The sequence below is a fragment of the Sciurus vulgaris genome (assembly GCF_902686455.1).
Source record: "Sciurus vulgaris genome assembly, chromosome: 10".
In the NCBI taxonomy this organism is placed as follows: Eukaryota; Metazoa; Chordata; class Mammalia; order Rodentia; family Sciuridae; genus Sciurus; species Sciurus vulgaris.
The window spans coordinates 87,654,649-87,669,266 of record NC_136470.1 but is presented as its reverse complement, the minus strand read 5'-3'; the positions used below and the strand labels follow the sequence as shown (position 1 = coordinate 87,669,266).

Sequence of the window (14,618 nt, the reverse complement as noted above, 5' to 3'; positions counted from 1 at the left end):
TCAATTGGTAAAGAGCTCGCCTTGCGAGCACAAAGCCCTGGGTTCGATCCCCAGCACCGCAAAAAAAAAAAAATCAGGCTGCAGCACATTTATCTGAAAAACTTAATGCTAATAGCCACGTTTGCAGAGTTCTAAAGGAATGAGCACCCCAGCATTTCTATACACTTTCATTCATGTTGAAGGAAAAAGAAAATCATTTTCAGATATAGAAAGGCTAGAACATTCTACTACTTTAATACTATTTCCAAAAACTAAAGTTGTTTGATGGAAGTGTACCAGCCAAACAACAACAAAATCCAAATAACTCAAAAACTGGAAGAATATAGGATATAAGAAACTGTCCACGGTGAGCAAAGAAATGAATAAAAGTTAATTCTAAATAACTGTATGTATATTAAGAGAGCAAGCTTAATAATTTGGACTAAAATATCAGATTATTTCTAGAATAATATGAACAAAACACATTTAAAAATCTGTTAAATATCAAGAATCTGACTTTAAATCTGTTAAATATCAAGAATCTGACTTTAAAATGATAAGAACTGTAAGCTGCTCTCAAAATTTAATAAATCACATAGATAAAAATTATACAGGAGATGAGTCACCTATTACAAACCCGATTTTATGGCTGTTAACATAGCTTTGAGCCCATTAGAGAACATGCTTTCCAGAGGGCTCATCAGTCCCCCAAGTTGTTCATGCACTGAGCAAGGCCACCAAGATCAAAATGCTACATTATTTGAGTACAAAAGAACACAGGAGGCCTGCGGAGTGGGAGGACTGGATGCATCTTCTAGAGGAGGGGCTGCCCACCATCATCCCATCTTGGTGGTTTCGCCAGGTGTCCTGCCATCCCACTGCCTGGCTTCCCCTCCTGCTCCTGCAGCAGTGTCCATCCTAAACCTCCTGCTCTTTCCTGTCTTGGGACAACTGTGGTCATGGCTCAGAAAATGCTGACACCCACCCAGATGGGCTAGGGAGATCTCTACTATAGGTACCCTGAGCTTCTGCCCATTTCTCAGGGTGTTAAGCAGAAAATCAACAATCCTGGGAGTGTATGACTGGGGGGTGTCCTACTCTGTCCTTGAATTCTGGGGGGCTGGAGACCTATTTCATGACACAGTCTTCAACTACCACTGCAAGATGATGCTCAGTTGGCTGATGAAGGCCTGGTGCCAGCACTGGGAATTCTTCCTGCCCTTTGAGGCCACTGAACTGCCCTTCTGTATCTGGACCACCACGGAGGAAGGTATCCAGCTGGTGCACGAGCTGGGTAAACGGGATGGGATCTACTGCAAGCCATTCTCACCACCCTCGCCTCCTGTACCCAAGTAAGCAGCGCTAGCAGAACCAGCCAAGGGCATGACGGTGCTAGAGGCCATGATGGAAATCCAGACCACCACTGATGAGGGCATGCTCTGGCACCAGAGCCAGCCAAGCAGGGCCAAGCTCATGTAGGGACCCAACCCTACACATAAGGGCCTCATGGGCTTGCTGGCTGCTCAGCCATGGGGTGCTCAGGGCAAGGTCCTCCTGGAGCTGTACATCCAAGGGGCCAAGCGCAGCTGTAGCCAACCAGTCTATGGGCTGGGAGAGAAGCACCCAACTCCTACTCTGGAGGGAGGAGCTGCTCGTGGGCAACGACTAGCCCCCGGTGTTTCTGGTACGTGGGGTGGGAGGCCGACTCCAGTAGAGCTGCTTTTAGCCTAGAGTTCAGGGGAGGTGAACAGGAGCCTGGGACACTGTAGGGGAGACAGAACCCTTGGTCTGTGCCTTCCCCATGTATCTCAAGCACTCTTATATCATGTTCAGCGACCCAAGGAGAAAGGAGTGTCCTCGTCCCCAGTCACTCCTGTGGGCAACACTGACCGAGCTGTGAAGGGAGCGAGGCACAAAGGCAGCCACTTGCTCAAGTGGGCCCTGGAGTGGGTTGTGGCACTGGTCAACCTCAGCCTGGCAGCAAGGCGGCTGGGCACAGTGGTGCACTCACCCCTCTGCCACTTGGGCCCCAAAGCACTAGGTCAAGTGGGAAACCCCATGGCCCACAACCATACAACTTCAGTTTTTTGCTTTATTTTTTTTAAGGTTTTTCAGATGTAATATTTTTACTTAATATTTTATCTTAAGCACAAGTGACACTTTGGTTTTAGTGAAGGTCATTACCCTTGGTAATGGTTCCCTCGCAAGGTCCTGTTTTTCTTTAACTTTCTCATAATGCTTCCCTTTTAAGGTGTGCTTTGCTGAGTGACCCCCCAGGGAGAGGCTAGCAGCCCTTCCAGGTGGGCCTGATTTCTCTTCTTCTGTACATGAGGCCTTGGGTCAGTGTTAGAGGTTGGGTTTGGGGGGATCTGAACCAGAATCACAGCTTTGGGGACAATCTGGTGGTTCTGTTTTCACAGGCACCCATTAAATGGCAGATTAAAAAAAAAAAAAAAAAAAGAACATAGGAAATGATTACAAGATAATAAAAAGGAGACTGTTACACTTAGTTACTTATAAATTTAAAAAATAGAAAAATTCCTAGTAAATCTTAAGAAAAAAATACAAATCGTGGTATTAAGAACTGGTTTCAGGTCTGGGGTTGTGGCTCATGGGTAGAGTGCTTGCCTAGCACGTGTGAGGCACTGGTTTGGATCCTCAGCACCACATAAAAAATAAATTAAAAAGAAGTGAAATTATGATGTCTATCTACAACTTAAAAAAAAAACAAAGAATTGGCTTCACACCTGCTAGACATGTGCTCTACCACTAAGCTCACCCTGAGCCCTGAGATCTTTTATAAGAAGAGTTCATAAAACCCAGCAAAACTTGTAAGAAACTGAAAAGGTTACTATTTCTTCAAACAAAAGTTGGTAGGCCCAGACATTTTATGGATGGGTTTTATCAAATCTTCAAGTACTAGAAAATTCCTACATAGTCTTTCTTTTTCTCAAAGAGTAAAAGTTGGCCACCTTTCCAATTCATTCTGAGGAAAAAACAAGCTTACTGTTGAAACTGTCAAAGATGGTGTAGAACTATAGTAACTGCTGGGCAAAGAGTTGAATGAAGTGGGATGCAGTCCCAAAACATGAGTCTGGCCCTTCAGGTGGAATGATAGGATGGTAGATTACTCAATAAATGACTCTGGGGGAAATTAGCTCTCCATCTGGAAAAAAATTAGTTTGACCTCTGTCTCAAAGTATAAGTCAAGATAAATTCCCTAAGAATTACAGATAGAAAAAACCATCCTCCTAACCCAACAACTAACAATTACCATAAGGAAACTGAATAATTTTATAGTCCATAGACATCAAAGGCCAGAAGCCCACAAAGGAAAACATCACAGATTTAGCCATCTTAACTTAAAAATTTCTCCATGAATTCTGTTGAAAAATCTTAGAGACTTTACTTTCAAATATAATCACACACTTGTGCAGAGACTTATGTATGCATAAGGATATTACTTTTTTTTTTTTTTTTCTGGTGCTGGGGATTGAACCCAGGGCCTTGTGCTTGTGAGGCCAGACTCTACCAACTGAGCTATTTCCCCAGCCCAGGATATTACTTTTGACATTACTAGTAATAGCAAAAACATGGAATCAGCTCAAATGTCTAAAAATAGTGTGGTGTTTAGAAAAGTTATAATAAATTCATACAATGGAATATTATATAGCCATTAAAGAAAATAAGGTCTTATGGAAAGATGCCCATAAATAAAAACAAAACAAAATGACTTTGTTGTTCATGGTGTGTGGCATGATTCCATTTGCATTTTTAAATATGACTGTATACATGCTGAGAAATTTTTTTTTAAAATGTGTAAACATAACAGTATACTTCTGGGGAGTGGGTATAGGTGAAATTTGGGTAAAGGAAGGAAGGCCACTTGCATTCTTATAACTCCAGCAACTCAGGAGGCTGAGGGAGGAGGATCACAAATTTGAGGTCAGTTTCAGCAACTTTTTGTGATTCTATCTCAAAAGAAAAAATAAAAAAGGCTGGGGATAATAGCTGAATGGTAAAAGCACCCTTGGGTTCAATTTCCAGTACAAAGAAAAAAGCCAAAGGGAAACTCTACATTTTACTTCATATAATAGTTTGTTCACAATATATACTTAATAAATATTTTAAAATTATATGGCACAAAAACATAAAGAAATGACAAACTGGTAGAAAACAGTTATGACAGTGGCTTAACAGCTTTAATATGTAATGAGTTGTTATAAGTCATTAAGATGAAAAAAAAGATGCCAGTCGCAGTAGTGCATGCCTGTAAGCCCAGAGACTCAGGAGGCTGATGCAGGAGAATGAAGGCCAGCCTCTGCAACTTAGCAGGAGTCTAAGCAACTTAGTAAGAGACTGTCTCAAAATAAAAAGTGCTGGGGATGTGGCTCAGTGGTTAAGCACCCTTGGGTTCAATCCCTGATACCACCCCCTGCAAAAAACAAAAACAAAAACAAAAACCCTATATCATCATGTATCAAAATTAATATAATATATATCAACACATAAAGTTTAGGCATTCTTTGACTCAACAATTCTATCTTTACAAACTTATTCTGAGGAAATGATTGAACAAAACAGCCAAGATGTATATGCAAGGATTTCTAATATAGAGAGAAAATCTGAAATATGACTAATATATATATTCATATTATACATGTACACATATACATGGAAACACTGATATCTCTAGATTAAGAAAAACTTGTTCTTGTATTTCTGTATTGCTTCTTAAATACTATGCATGGGTCACTTTTATAACCAAAATAGTAAAAAATAATGAAGTTTTTATTACATACACATATTCATGAAAAACTCCAGAGTTTAGAGACCAATGCATATGTGTTTGAGCCAGCTGTAAGGAGGTGCACAGACTTCCTGACTTTTGAATGTTAAGAGCAAAAGGTCTAGATTTGTGCTGTAGGTCAGCAACCAAAAAGAATCATTTTTGGAAATCTGAATGCCTATGTGACAGGAAAGCAACACTCTAAGTATATAAAGTACTCCTGCCACCCTCCCCTTCCCTGTCCTTCTCAGGAGGTCTGGGCCCTCAGGACAGCTCAGAGGCCAGCAGGGTGAACTCTCCAGGCGTGGCTCTGAGGGACTGTCCTAGGTCCTGCCGAGGTGCTTTCACATGCCAGCCCCGCGATCTGCAGTGGCATGGGGGTGATGTCTGTAGGAGTCATGGTGTCTCAGAGCTGGGGTGACCATGCACTCTACATGAGAATGTTCTTGATCCACAGAATCACGGTCAGAAGTACACGGCTTTTAACTTAAAAAGGAAATCTTACTTAAAACTTATCTTTTTTTTTTTTTTTTTTTGGTGGTGCTGGGGATTAAACCCAGGGCCTTGTGTTTGCAAGGCAAGCACGCTACCAACTGAGCTATATCCCCAGCCCCCAAACTTATCTTATGAATAACAGGAACTACGTATATTAGCAAAATGGTTAATTGCTATTTTAGTAAAATTTTCAGATGTAGAGGAAGCTCTTGGGCTGGAAAAACGTATTTTAGAGTTTAGAAAACATTTTGCTATCACATGAAAACTTTTCTTGTTTTAGTTCAGGGGTCCACAAACTTGTAAAGAGTCAAACAATAAAAATTTAAGGCTTTGCAGCGTGTGGTCTCCAGTGCAGGTACTCAACTCTGCCACGACAGTGTGGAAGCAGTAATAGTATTATGTAAATAAGTGTCCATGGCTGTGTTCCCTAACATTTTTATCTATGAAAATAAATGATGGTACTCAGGAGGCTGAGGCAGAAGCATTGCAAGTTCAAGGCCAGAGTGGGAAACTTAGCGAGACCTTATCTCAAAAATAAAGAAAAAAAAAAACAAAAGAGATGAGGCTATATATGGTTCATGGGTAGAGTACTTGACTAGCATGTGTGAGGCCCTGGGTTCAATTTCCAGTACTGTGCCAAAAAACCACAATCTCAAACAACAACAATAAAAAGCAATGTACAAAAATAAATGATGTAGCCCAGTGGTAGAGTGTTTGCCTAGCAGGGGTGGGGCACTGGGTTCGACACTCAGCACTACATAAAAAATAAATAATAAAAATAAATTAAGGTTAAATTCTTAAAAAAAAAAAAAAAAGGAATGATGGACCAGATACGGTCCTCAGGCTATAGAATGCAGACTCCCATTTTAGATTACCGATTTGAGAATGGTTTCTTTTATTATGCTTCCTCTCCACTCTTTGAAAGTGGAGGTTATGAAAGTGGCCTGACTTTTTAGGTGATTGTCTATGGGGCCCTATGTTCAGCCTCCTTCCCAAGAAATGAGATGTGTCTTGATACCTTTTAACTGTGCTGAGCTGGGTCATTCCCAAATCTGACAGCAAAGGTACCTGGACACATTCCCCTTACACCCTCTCACTCCTTGGAGCAGACAAGTGAGTAGCTACCTGACTTGAAAGCCGCCATAGCCCCTCCCTCCACATCTTCAGACTTTTCTTTTACCAAACATACACACAAAACCTGAGTGTCAGGTTCCTTCCTTTAGTGTCAGGGAGTACAGACAAACTAAAGGGATGGTATGGACCAACCCAGAAATACGTCAGAAGTGCTTCAATGACAAGACTGCGGAAGATTTATGTGCACGTGACAGAGGATGTGGGTGCCAGCTCACATCTGCATTTTGTTGGCCCATCAACAGGTGGGTTCACCCTACATCTCTACAGAGGAGCCCAACATCTACGGGAACTCATATAATGCGATGCCTATGCCAGAAGCCACCTCTGGAAAGAAAGCAATGGCCTAAGGTAATGCTCACTCACCTCCCTGATTCTTCTCATTTAAATAGCATACACATTGGGGGGAAGAATACTTGCTTTTAAAAATAAGCAATAAGCATAGAGGAGAGAAATTAGAAGTGAAAGAAAGCGCTGTCAAGTGTCTGAAATTCCAATTGGATAGTGTACGGATCTTGAATAATGCTTGTGAATGACAGCAACATAGAGAAATACACCTTTCACACTTTTTCTTTTGTTATAAATTATGACTCAAACAATAAATATTTATGGAGAACATACTAAATACCAGGCATTTTTCTGTTTGGACACAAACACTATTTTCTTTTAAAAACTGCCTATTAATATGTAATGCATCTCTATTATAGACATAGATTGGGAAATCAATCTCTCTCTCTCTAACAAATCATCCAGGTATCCTCATACTGTAATAAATGAATAATACAAATGTTCTTATTTGATCTAACAAATCTTTTTTAAACAATAAGTAGGCTTCTAGTTAATCAATATGCTAGTATTGTGTCTTTTGTAGATATATACTATTTAAGAGCACATGTTTAGAGGATGGTCTAATATCAATTTTCCCCTTAGGAAGAAATACTAAGAAATACTGGATTCGCCCACTCATGAGGATGGCCTCCAAATGAAAGCTTTAGCTCTGACTCAACATAGCAGAGTAATGCTGCTGCCTGGCAGTGCCCAGAGCATGCGCAAACCTCTGAATGCTGAGCTACTTACAGCGAAGGGGTGGTAGGGGGCAGCGGGGGGAGCTCCGCGGGGCCCTGTTGGTGGAGGCAGCACGGACAGTCCTGTTGAAAAGATGCCAAGTGCGCTGAGGTTCAACCCTGGGATCAGATTGGCTTGTTGCTGGGAACAGAAATGGAGAAAAAAGATGAGGGGAGGAGACCAGAGAGGTCCAGCTTGCCTGGGTCAACCTCCATTTCTTGTGCGAAAGGCACCAGCATTTCCCATCAGCTCTGCCCTGGCTCACAGACCTCTTCACCTTGCACTGGGGGTGGATGCCAATCCTCAACCTGACTGTGGCATTCCTCCAAATCTTCTCTGCCACCTTTGGGGATGTTGTTACATGGCAACTGAGGTCTACTGAGGACTCAGGCCACCTTCCAGCCTGCTCAATCCTGCTCCTTTAAATACCCCACCCTCTCTCTCTCCTGGAAGGAAGTGCTTCTCTCCCTCCTCACTTGAACTCAGCATCCCCTCATGCATGCAGCTTTCTCTGACCCCAAAGGTCTGAGCTCAAATGCCCTATCTGGGTTCTCCTAGCATTCCTGTTTCCTTAAAATCACACTCAGCATATGGTGTTTGAATCACCTGTTCAATTAACTCTTGCTCTTTTAGACCATAATTTCTTAGAAAGAATGTTTTACTTAGTGTTGTGTATAGTGCCTGGTACATAGTTAAGTACTCAATAAATACTTGTTGAATGGTTTCACTGAAAACATATTGGATCAACAGGTTTCTCTAACTTTATCCAGAGACAGACCAGACCCTTCACTAGGAGACTACATATGTAAATTCCACGATCCGGGTTTGGGATAGCTTATAACTTGTCTCTGCATCATTTAGTTGCCAGCTTCATGATCATCTTGCCTGCTTATTTCATGTTTTAAACCTGGGGATACTCACATGGGCTGGAAATTTTAACTCTCTCAGCCCTTCAGAGGCAGAGGAAGGCAGTCATCCCATAACTTGACTTCCCTTAGAATGTCTGGAACAGTAGCACTGGGATCTTCACCTCTACCTCATTTGATAGGTAAGACCTAGTGATTTTGTGATTCATTATCACAAAATAGATGGCTTTGGTATAGACATGATGAGTCTAAGTGACAGGTTCAGCTGACATATGTTTGGAGCACCCAGACCCTTTTGAGTGTTTCCAGGTGTTCACAGAAAGAGGTGTTTATCATAAGATGTCAAGAAGAAAACGAGACGTTCAGATGGTCCTTCCAGACACAAACACTTGGGGAGGAGGTCGCGTGGCAGTCTCTTTCTCTACCTCTCCCCATCCTGTCCCACGGTCACCACGTGCCATGGTCTGCTGGGGGGGGGGGGGGGGGGACCAGGTGGTGTGGGGGCCGAGTGTGGACCTGAGTAAAGGCCAGTGTGAAAAGTGCTGCAGAGAGGGTGCTGGGGTTTAGTCCACAGAGCTATTTGTTCACATTTATTCCTTTGTGAAATGTTATCAGTTCTGAACTTGCTTCAAGGTCATCCAACAGGGATGGGAAATGGATGAGAGTTAAGATGAAACCAAACAGGCCACGAGATCACAACCTGTTGAAGCTGGATTATGGGCATAGGAGGGCTTATCAGAGCATCTTTTCCCCTTTTGTATATGTTAGAAAATTATAATAAAATGTCTTTACTCCCCTGAGTTGAGCTTGGACTTTGCTAATGGACAAATATTTTTAGGACTTTCCTGAGTGCAGACTAGTATCTCCCCATTATCAACTGAGAACTAAGAAGCTATAACAGGAAGGACAACCCCAAACCAGTCTAGCAGTATTAATGAGAGCTCAGGCGGAGGTCAGCAATTATTAAGCAATCTAAAAGTGCAGATCACTAGCAGGAGATAAAAACTGGAAGTTAATTTTAAAGTGTGTTTTCTCTCCTCTGTACCGGAGATTGAACGCAGGGATGCTTTACCATTGAGCTACATCCTCAGGCCTTTTTATTTTGAGACAGGATCTCACGAGGTTGCTGAGGATAACCTCAAACTTGTGATGCTCCTGCCTCAGCCTCCCTGAGTCACTGGGATTACAGATGTGTGCAATTGAACTTGACCAGAGTATTTTTTTTTTTTTTTTTTGGTACCAGCAATTGAACCCAGAGGCACTTAACCACTGAGCTACATCCTCAGCCTTTTTAATTTTGAGAGAGTGTCTTGCTAAGTTGCTTAGGGCCTCGATAAATTGCTGAGGCTGGCTTTGAACTTGAAATCCTTCTGCCTCAGCCTCCCAAGCCATGGGATTATAGGCGTGTGCCACCAGGCCCAGCTCAGAGTATGTATTTTTAAAACCCCCAAAGTAACAGGACAATATTACAGAAAGCTCTGAAAGTAGGAGTTAAAAAAAAAAAAAAAAAAAAATTCCACTTTTGTAACATACCAGATATTTTTAGTTTGGTATAGAGGCTTCCAGTAATTCTGATCCATATTATTTTACGTAATTGTACCCCTAGTTATAAATACTTCCGCCTATCTTTTCTTAATAAACATCATAAGCATTTTCTGATTTTACAATCTTATTATTAGTTATTATTTTTTTTTAATGATTTTGCATTGTTTTGTCCAGTTTTGCGTTTATCCCATTTTCTGATGTTCTAATGCCTTTTACCCTATAGAAGTCAGGAAAACTCCACATGCCTATCTAGATAAGGCACTTTCTCATTAGCTGAATGACAAGTATTCTTAGAGAGGCCTGGGTCCTGCCTGAAAGCACATGGGAAAAGGAAAACCAGCAGAGAAGGAAGCATCAGGCACTTACGTTTACAGCCAGCATATCGTTTTCAAAGGCCTCACGCAGCTTCTTCATGATCTCTATCTCGGCATTGGCACAGGCTTCCACTGTGCCCTTCACAGTGATGGTTCGTTCAGGGTTGTATATGCTCAAATCCTGCAAACTGGTCAGTGGGAAAAAGAGAGAAACTTCTTTTTCTGATAGAAAAAAATAACATTCTAGAACAATCACACACACGTCCTGGTAGAGGAGAAGACTGGAATCCTCATAACACACTCAGATCTTAGTGGCTTAGATTCCATCCACTGGAAAATGTCTGTTTGGTAACTATGCATTTGTTTTTGATGACTATGGAAATAATTACTTCACATATGAGTAAATTTCAATCTTAGGAAAAAGCAGATGAGTTGGGTGTATTGAAATGCTCAAGTGATTAATTATTGGACACAATGAATCCAAATGGGTTTCTTACGATGAGATTGTTATCTTGGTCCCTGTCTCATGTTCGATTTTCTTCAAATTTCTGCCTTCTTTGCCAATCAGTCTTCCAACCAAGCCATTGTGGGCCAAGATTTTCAGAGGAATCTCTTCAGCTCTAAAAGAGAAAAATGATGATTTGACCCTTAAGATGGACACAATGGCTCCTCTCAAGAGACATTACCCTGCTTTTTTCTTATGAATAGAAGACATTTTGTTCAGGTACCAAGTGGCCATGGGCTTTGGAGAGGGCCAGGTCCCTCCCAACCCCAGGCTCATGAATTTCAATTAACAAGTTAAACTACGATGATTTTACTCTCTTGTAGTAACTGGTTGGAAGAGAAAAGCGGGTCCACAAGGCAGATCTGGCCAATGAGATATGAATTAAACATGGAACTACCAGGGTAGCGATATAGCTCAGTAGTAGGTAAAGCACTTACCTAGCATGCACAAGGCCCTGAGTTCAATCCCCAGTACCAACAAAGGAAAAAAAAAAAGGGAGGGGGACTGAGAATATAGCTCAGTAATAGAGCTAAATTCAATCCCTAATACCGCAAAAGAAAAAAGAAAAATGAAAAAATAACTACCACATGAACAGCAAGTCCATCTCTGGGCACATATCCAAAAAAACTAAAGCAGGGTCTGCTCTATGCCACAACATGGATGAACCTTGAAGATTTATGCTAAGTGAAATAAACCCACTACTATGTGATCTCATGTAAATGAGTTATCTCAAGCTGTCAAATTCATAAAACATGACATAGAATGATGATTACCAGGGTTGAGGAAGAGGAAAAGGTAGAATTCTTTAGTGGGTTCAGAGTTTCAGATTTGCGAGATAAAAAAATTCTAAATATTGATTTCACAACAAATATAATATAATATAATAATATAATATATATAATAAATATAATATAATGTTAAATATATTTAACATTACTGAACTGTACATTTAAAATGATTTAAAATGATTAATATGGTAGATATTACTTAAAAATTATTATTATTAATTATTATTTTAGATGGGGTCTTGTGCTATGTTGCCCAGACTGGTCTCAAATTCCTGGACTTAAGGAATTCTCCTGCTTTACTCTCCCAGGGTGGGTGCCACCAAGCCCTGCTAACATGGTAAATATTATGTGGTTTTTTTTTTGTTTTTTTTTTTTTGTACTAGGGATTGAAATCAGGGATGCTTAATCACTGAGCTACATCCTTCCCTTTTATATTTTATTTAGAGACAGAGTCTCACTGAGTTAGGTGCCTCACTAAATTGCTGAGGCTGGCTTTGAAGTCACAATCCTCCTGTCTCAGCCTCCCGTCACTGGGATTACAGGTGTACACTACCACGCCTGGTTTAAGCCACTTGTGTTTTCTTTTACCTGAGACCAAAAACATCTAGTAGATACATTACTGCCTCAAAATAAACAGGATGCTTGAAGACCTCCACCAAATGAAACTTTTAGAGGGCAGGGCTTTTTGTCAGCTTTGTTCACTGCTGAGTTCCTGGCACACAGAACAGTGCCTGGCCCATAGTTGGTACTCAATAAATAGTTGGTAAAAGAATAAAGTATAGCAGCCCTTCTCTTACATCTTTTACCTTCTATTCACCCCCTCAGGGCTCTGTTACCTACAAGGGAGGACTTTTCTGAAACCCTCCAGTGCCTTCTTGTTCCCCAAAACCTTGACGAGGGCTTCTCATTCCGAGTAATCATCCAGTCCAGCATTTCTCTGCTGCAGCAGTTCTCATAGCTATGCAGAATTATTGGTATAATTGTTTAATGAGTATCTCTCCCACTGGACTTGATGCTCCTGATAAGCAAGGACTGGATCTTGCTCATGGTTATAGTTTTAGCATCAACAGTGCCTAGCATGGTACAGGTAATCAGAAAAAAATATTTCAAAGATATTCAAATTCTCTCTCTTGGCTCTACATGAAAACTTTAAAAACCAAATTTATAAAAATCAGTCTTGTGGGCCACTTAGAATTTTGTAAGTTGCACCTAGGTTAAAGAACTGAGGAGAGAGTTATTTATAAAATTCTAAAGTGTTAGGATGAGAAAACTTTCCTTAAATTAAGCTGTGGGATTTAGGAAATTTAAAAAGTCATAAACAACAAATAATTCACAAATGAAAGGTTGGGGTCTCTTACAAAATCTGAATACAGATTTGCAATGTTCCTCTTTTAAAAACTACTTTCATCTCCTTAGTTTTAGAACAGTTATATTTGATGTTATTTGCCAAATTACTGTTATATTCAATTCATGCTTCATTGCTCCTCTATAAAACTGCCACTAGTGCCCACAAATTTTGCCAAACTGACATTGTCTTTTTAAAAATTAAATTTTCTATTTTATTACCATTTATTAATTTATAATACAAAATCAACTCATTTAGTAAGAAATTGTGCTTGCCATTCAAATTGATACAATGCTCATTGTTATGGTTTGAATATGAAGGGTCCCCCGAAAGCTCATCTTAATGTAGGAATATTCAGAGGTAAAATGATTGGATCGTGAGAGTTATAACCTCATCCCCTCCATCCTAGTTTGAATGGGCTGAGTGGGAGCTGCAGGCAGGTGAGTCTTGGCAGGATGAGGTGGCTCACTGGGGGCATGCCCTGGAAGAGTACATCTTCTCTGCAGCCCCTTCCCCTTTCTCTCTCTGATTCCTGGTTATCATAAAGGGAGCAGCTCTCCTCCTCCATGCCATGAAATGTTTTCCTCTGTCATGCCCTCTGCTGTGAGGTTCCGTCTCACCTTGGGCCCCGAGCAAGGAGTCAGCATACCAGGGAGTAAACCTCTAAAACTGTGAGCCAATATAAATCTTCTCTCCTCTAAATTGTTCTTGTCAGGTATTTTTGTCACAGTTATGCACAGCTGACTAACATACTGTAGAAGCCTAAGAACTATTTCATAAAGGGAAGGAGGAGATAGAAGACAAAGAGGATGAAGAGTAATCACTTGGAAACCAGTTTCTACTAGATAAGGAAATATAATCCAATTTTAAGAGTGCAAATGGTATAGAAGCATGTTGGAAAAAAACCTTTTCCAGAACAGTAAAGTGGCTCTGGTGACAATGAACACTCTATGTGCACTGTCCAATATGACAGCCATCAGCCATATCCATGGCTATCCAAATTTGAATGAGTTGAAATAAAGTACTCATTTCTTCCACTACACTAGTCACATTTCCATTACTCAATGCCCGTCTGTGACTAGTGGTTATTTTACTGAACAGTGCAGCACAGAACATTTCCATCACTGCAAGTTGTACTGGACAGCACAAGTGTTCACATTCCTACCAATATTACTACCGAGGGGTGATGGTAGGATCAGGATCACCAAAACAGGAGCGAAGAAACAACCGTACTGTAAATGTAACAGATCTGTTTACTATGGTATTCTTCTTGGGATCAAATTTCTTAAACATAATCCCTCCCCTGTTCCCTTTACTGGGTTACAGACTTAAAAGCTTTTAGCATTTCTTCCTTTGCACCTGGGCATTGTGTGTAAACTTACAGTTTGGTCTCATCAGCCTCTTTCTGCATGATTTCAAGAATCATGCGGCAGGCTTCAGATGTCCCCTCTGGGGTGGCATGGATGGTAACAGGCTTTTCTGCTGCCCCCGAGTTCTCCTTTCTATGGATGTCTACCCTGTAAGAAAAGAATCGGGCACAGTAAGTACAACATCCTCTGGGACAGGACCCTAGTCCCAAGAAAGCCTGGCACCAGCCAAAGTACACCAAGGACACAGACAGACAAGAAATCGTCATCAGCACGTTTGCAATCAATGCCATTCTCCAAGAAGGTGGCAAGCAATGCAGGGGGTCTGTGCCAAGTTCTAAGCCTTGGCAGTGCCATTCAGACAGGGACCATTCTCACAGGAGTGCTGTGGGACAAAGGCACCAAGCCAGCTTGGTAACCAAGCCAGTT

At 41.1% G+C, this 14,618-nt stretch overlaps 1 protein-coding gene across 3 annotated transcripts in view; it reads right to left on the bottom strand.

The window, feature by feature from the left end:
* Positions 1 to 14,618, bottom strand: part of IGF2BP2 (insulin like growth factor 2 mRNA binding protein 2) — a 157,361-nt gene that overhangs the window by 17,214 nt on the left and 125,529 nt on the right. For 2 of the 3 annotated variants that reach the window (XM_079100617.1, XM_079100618.1), the window contains exons 7-10: positions 14,205 to 14,339; positions 10,682 to 10,804; positions 10,237 to 10,372; positions 7,472 to 7,600 (exon numbers count right to left, since the gene is read on the bottom strand). In XM_079100617.1, the coding sequence (XP_078956743.1) occupies positions 7,472 to 7,600; positions 10,237 to 10,372; positions 10,682 to 10,804; positions 14,205 to 14,339 (523 nt within the window). The remainder of the gene's footprint in view (positions 1 to 7,471; positions 7,601 to 10,236; positions 10,373 to 10,681; positions 10,805 to 14,204; positions 14,340 to 14,618) is intronic. The other variant, XM_079100619.1, reaches the window with a different exon arrangement.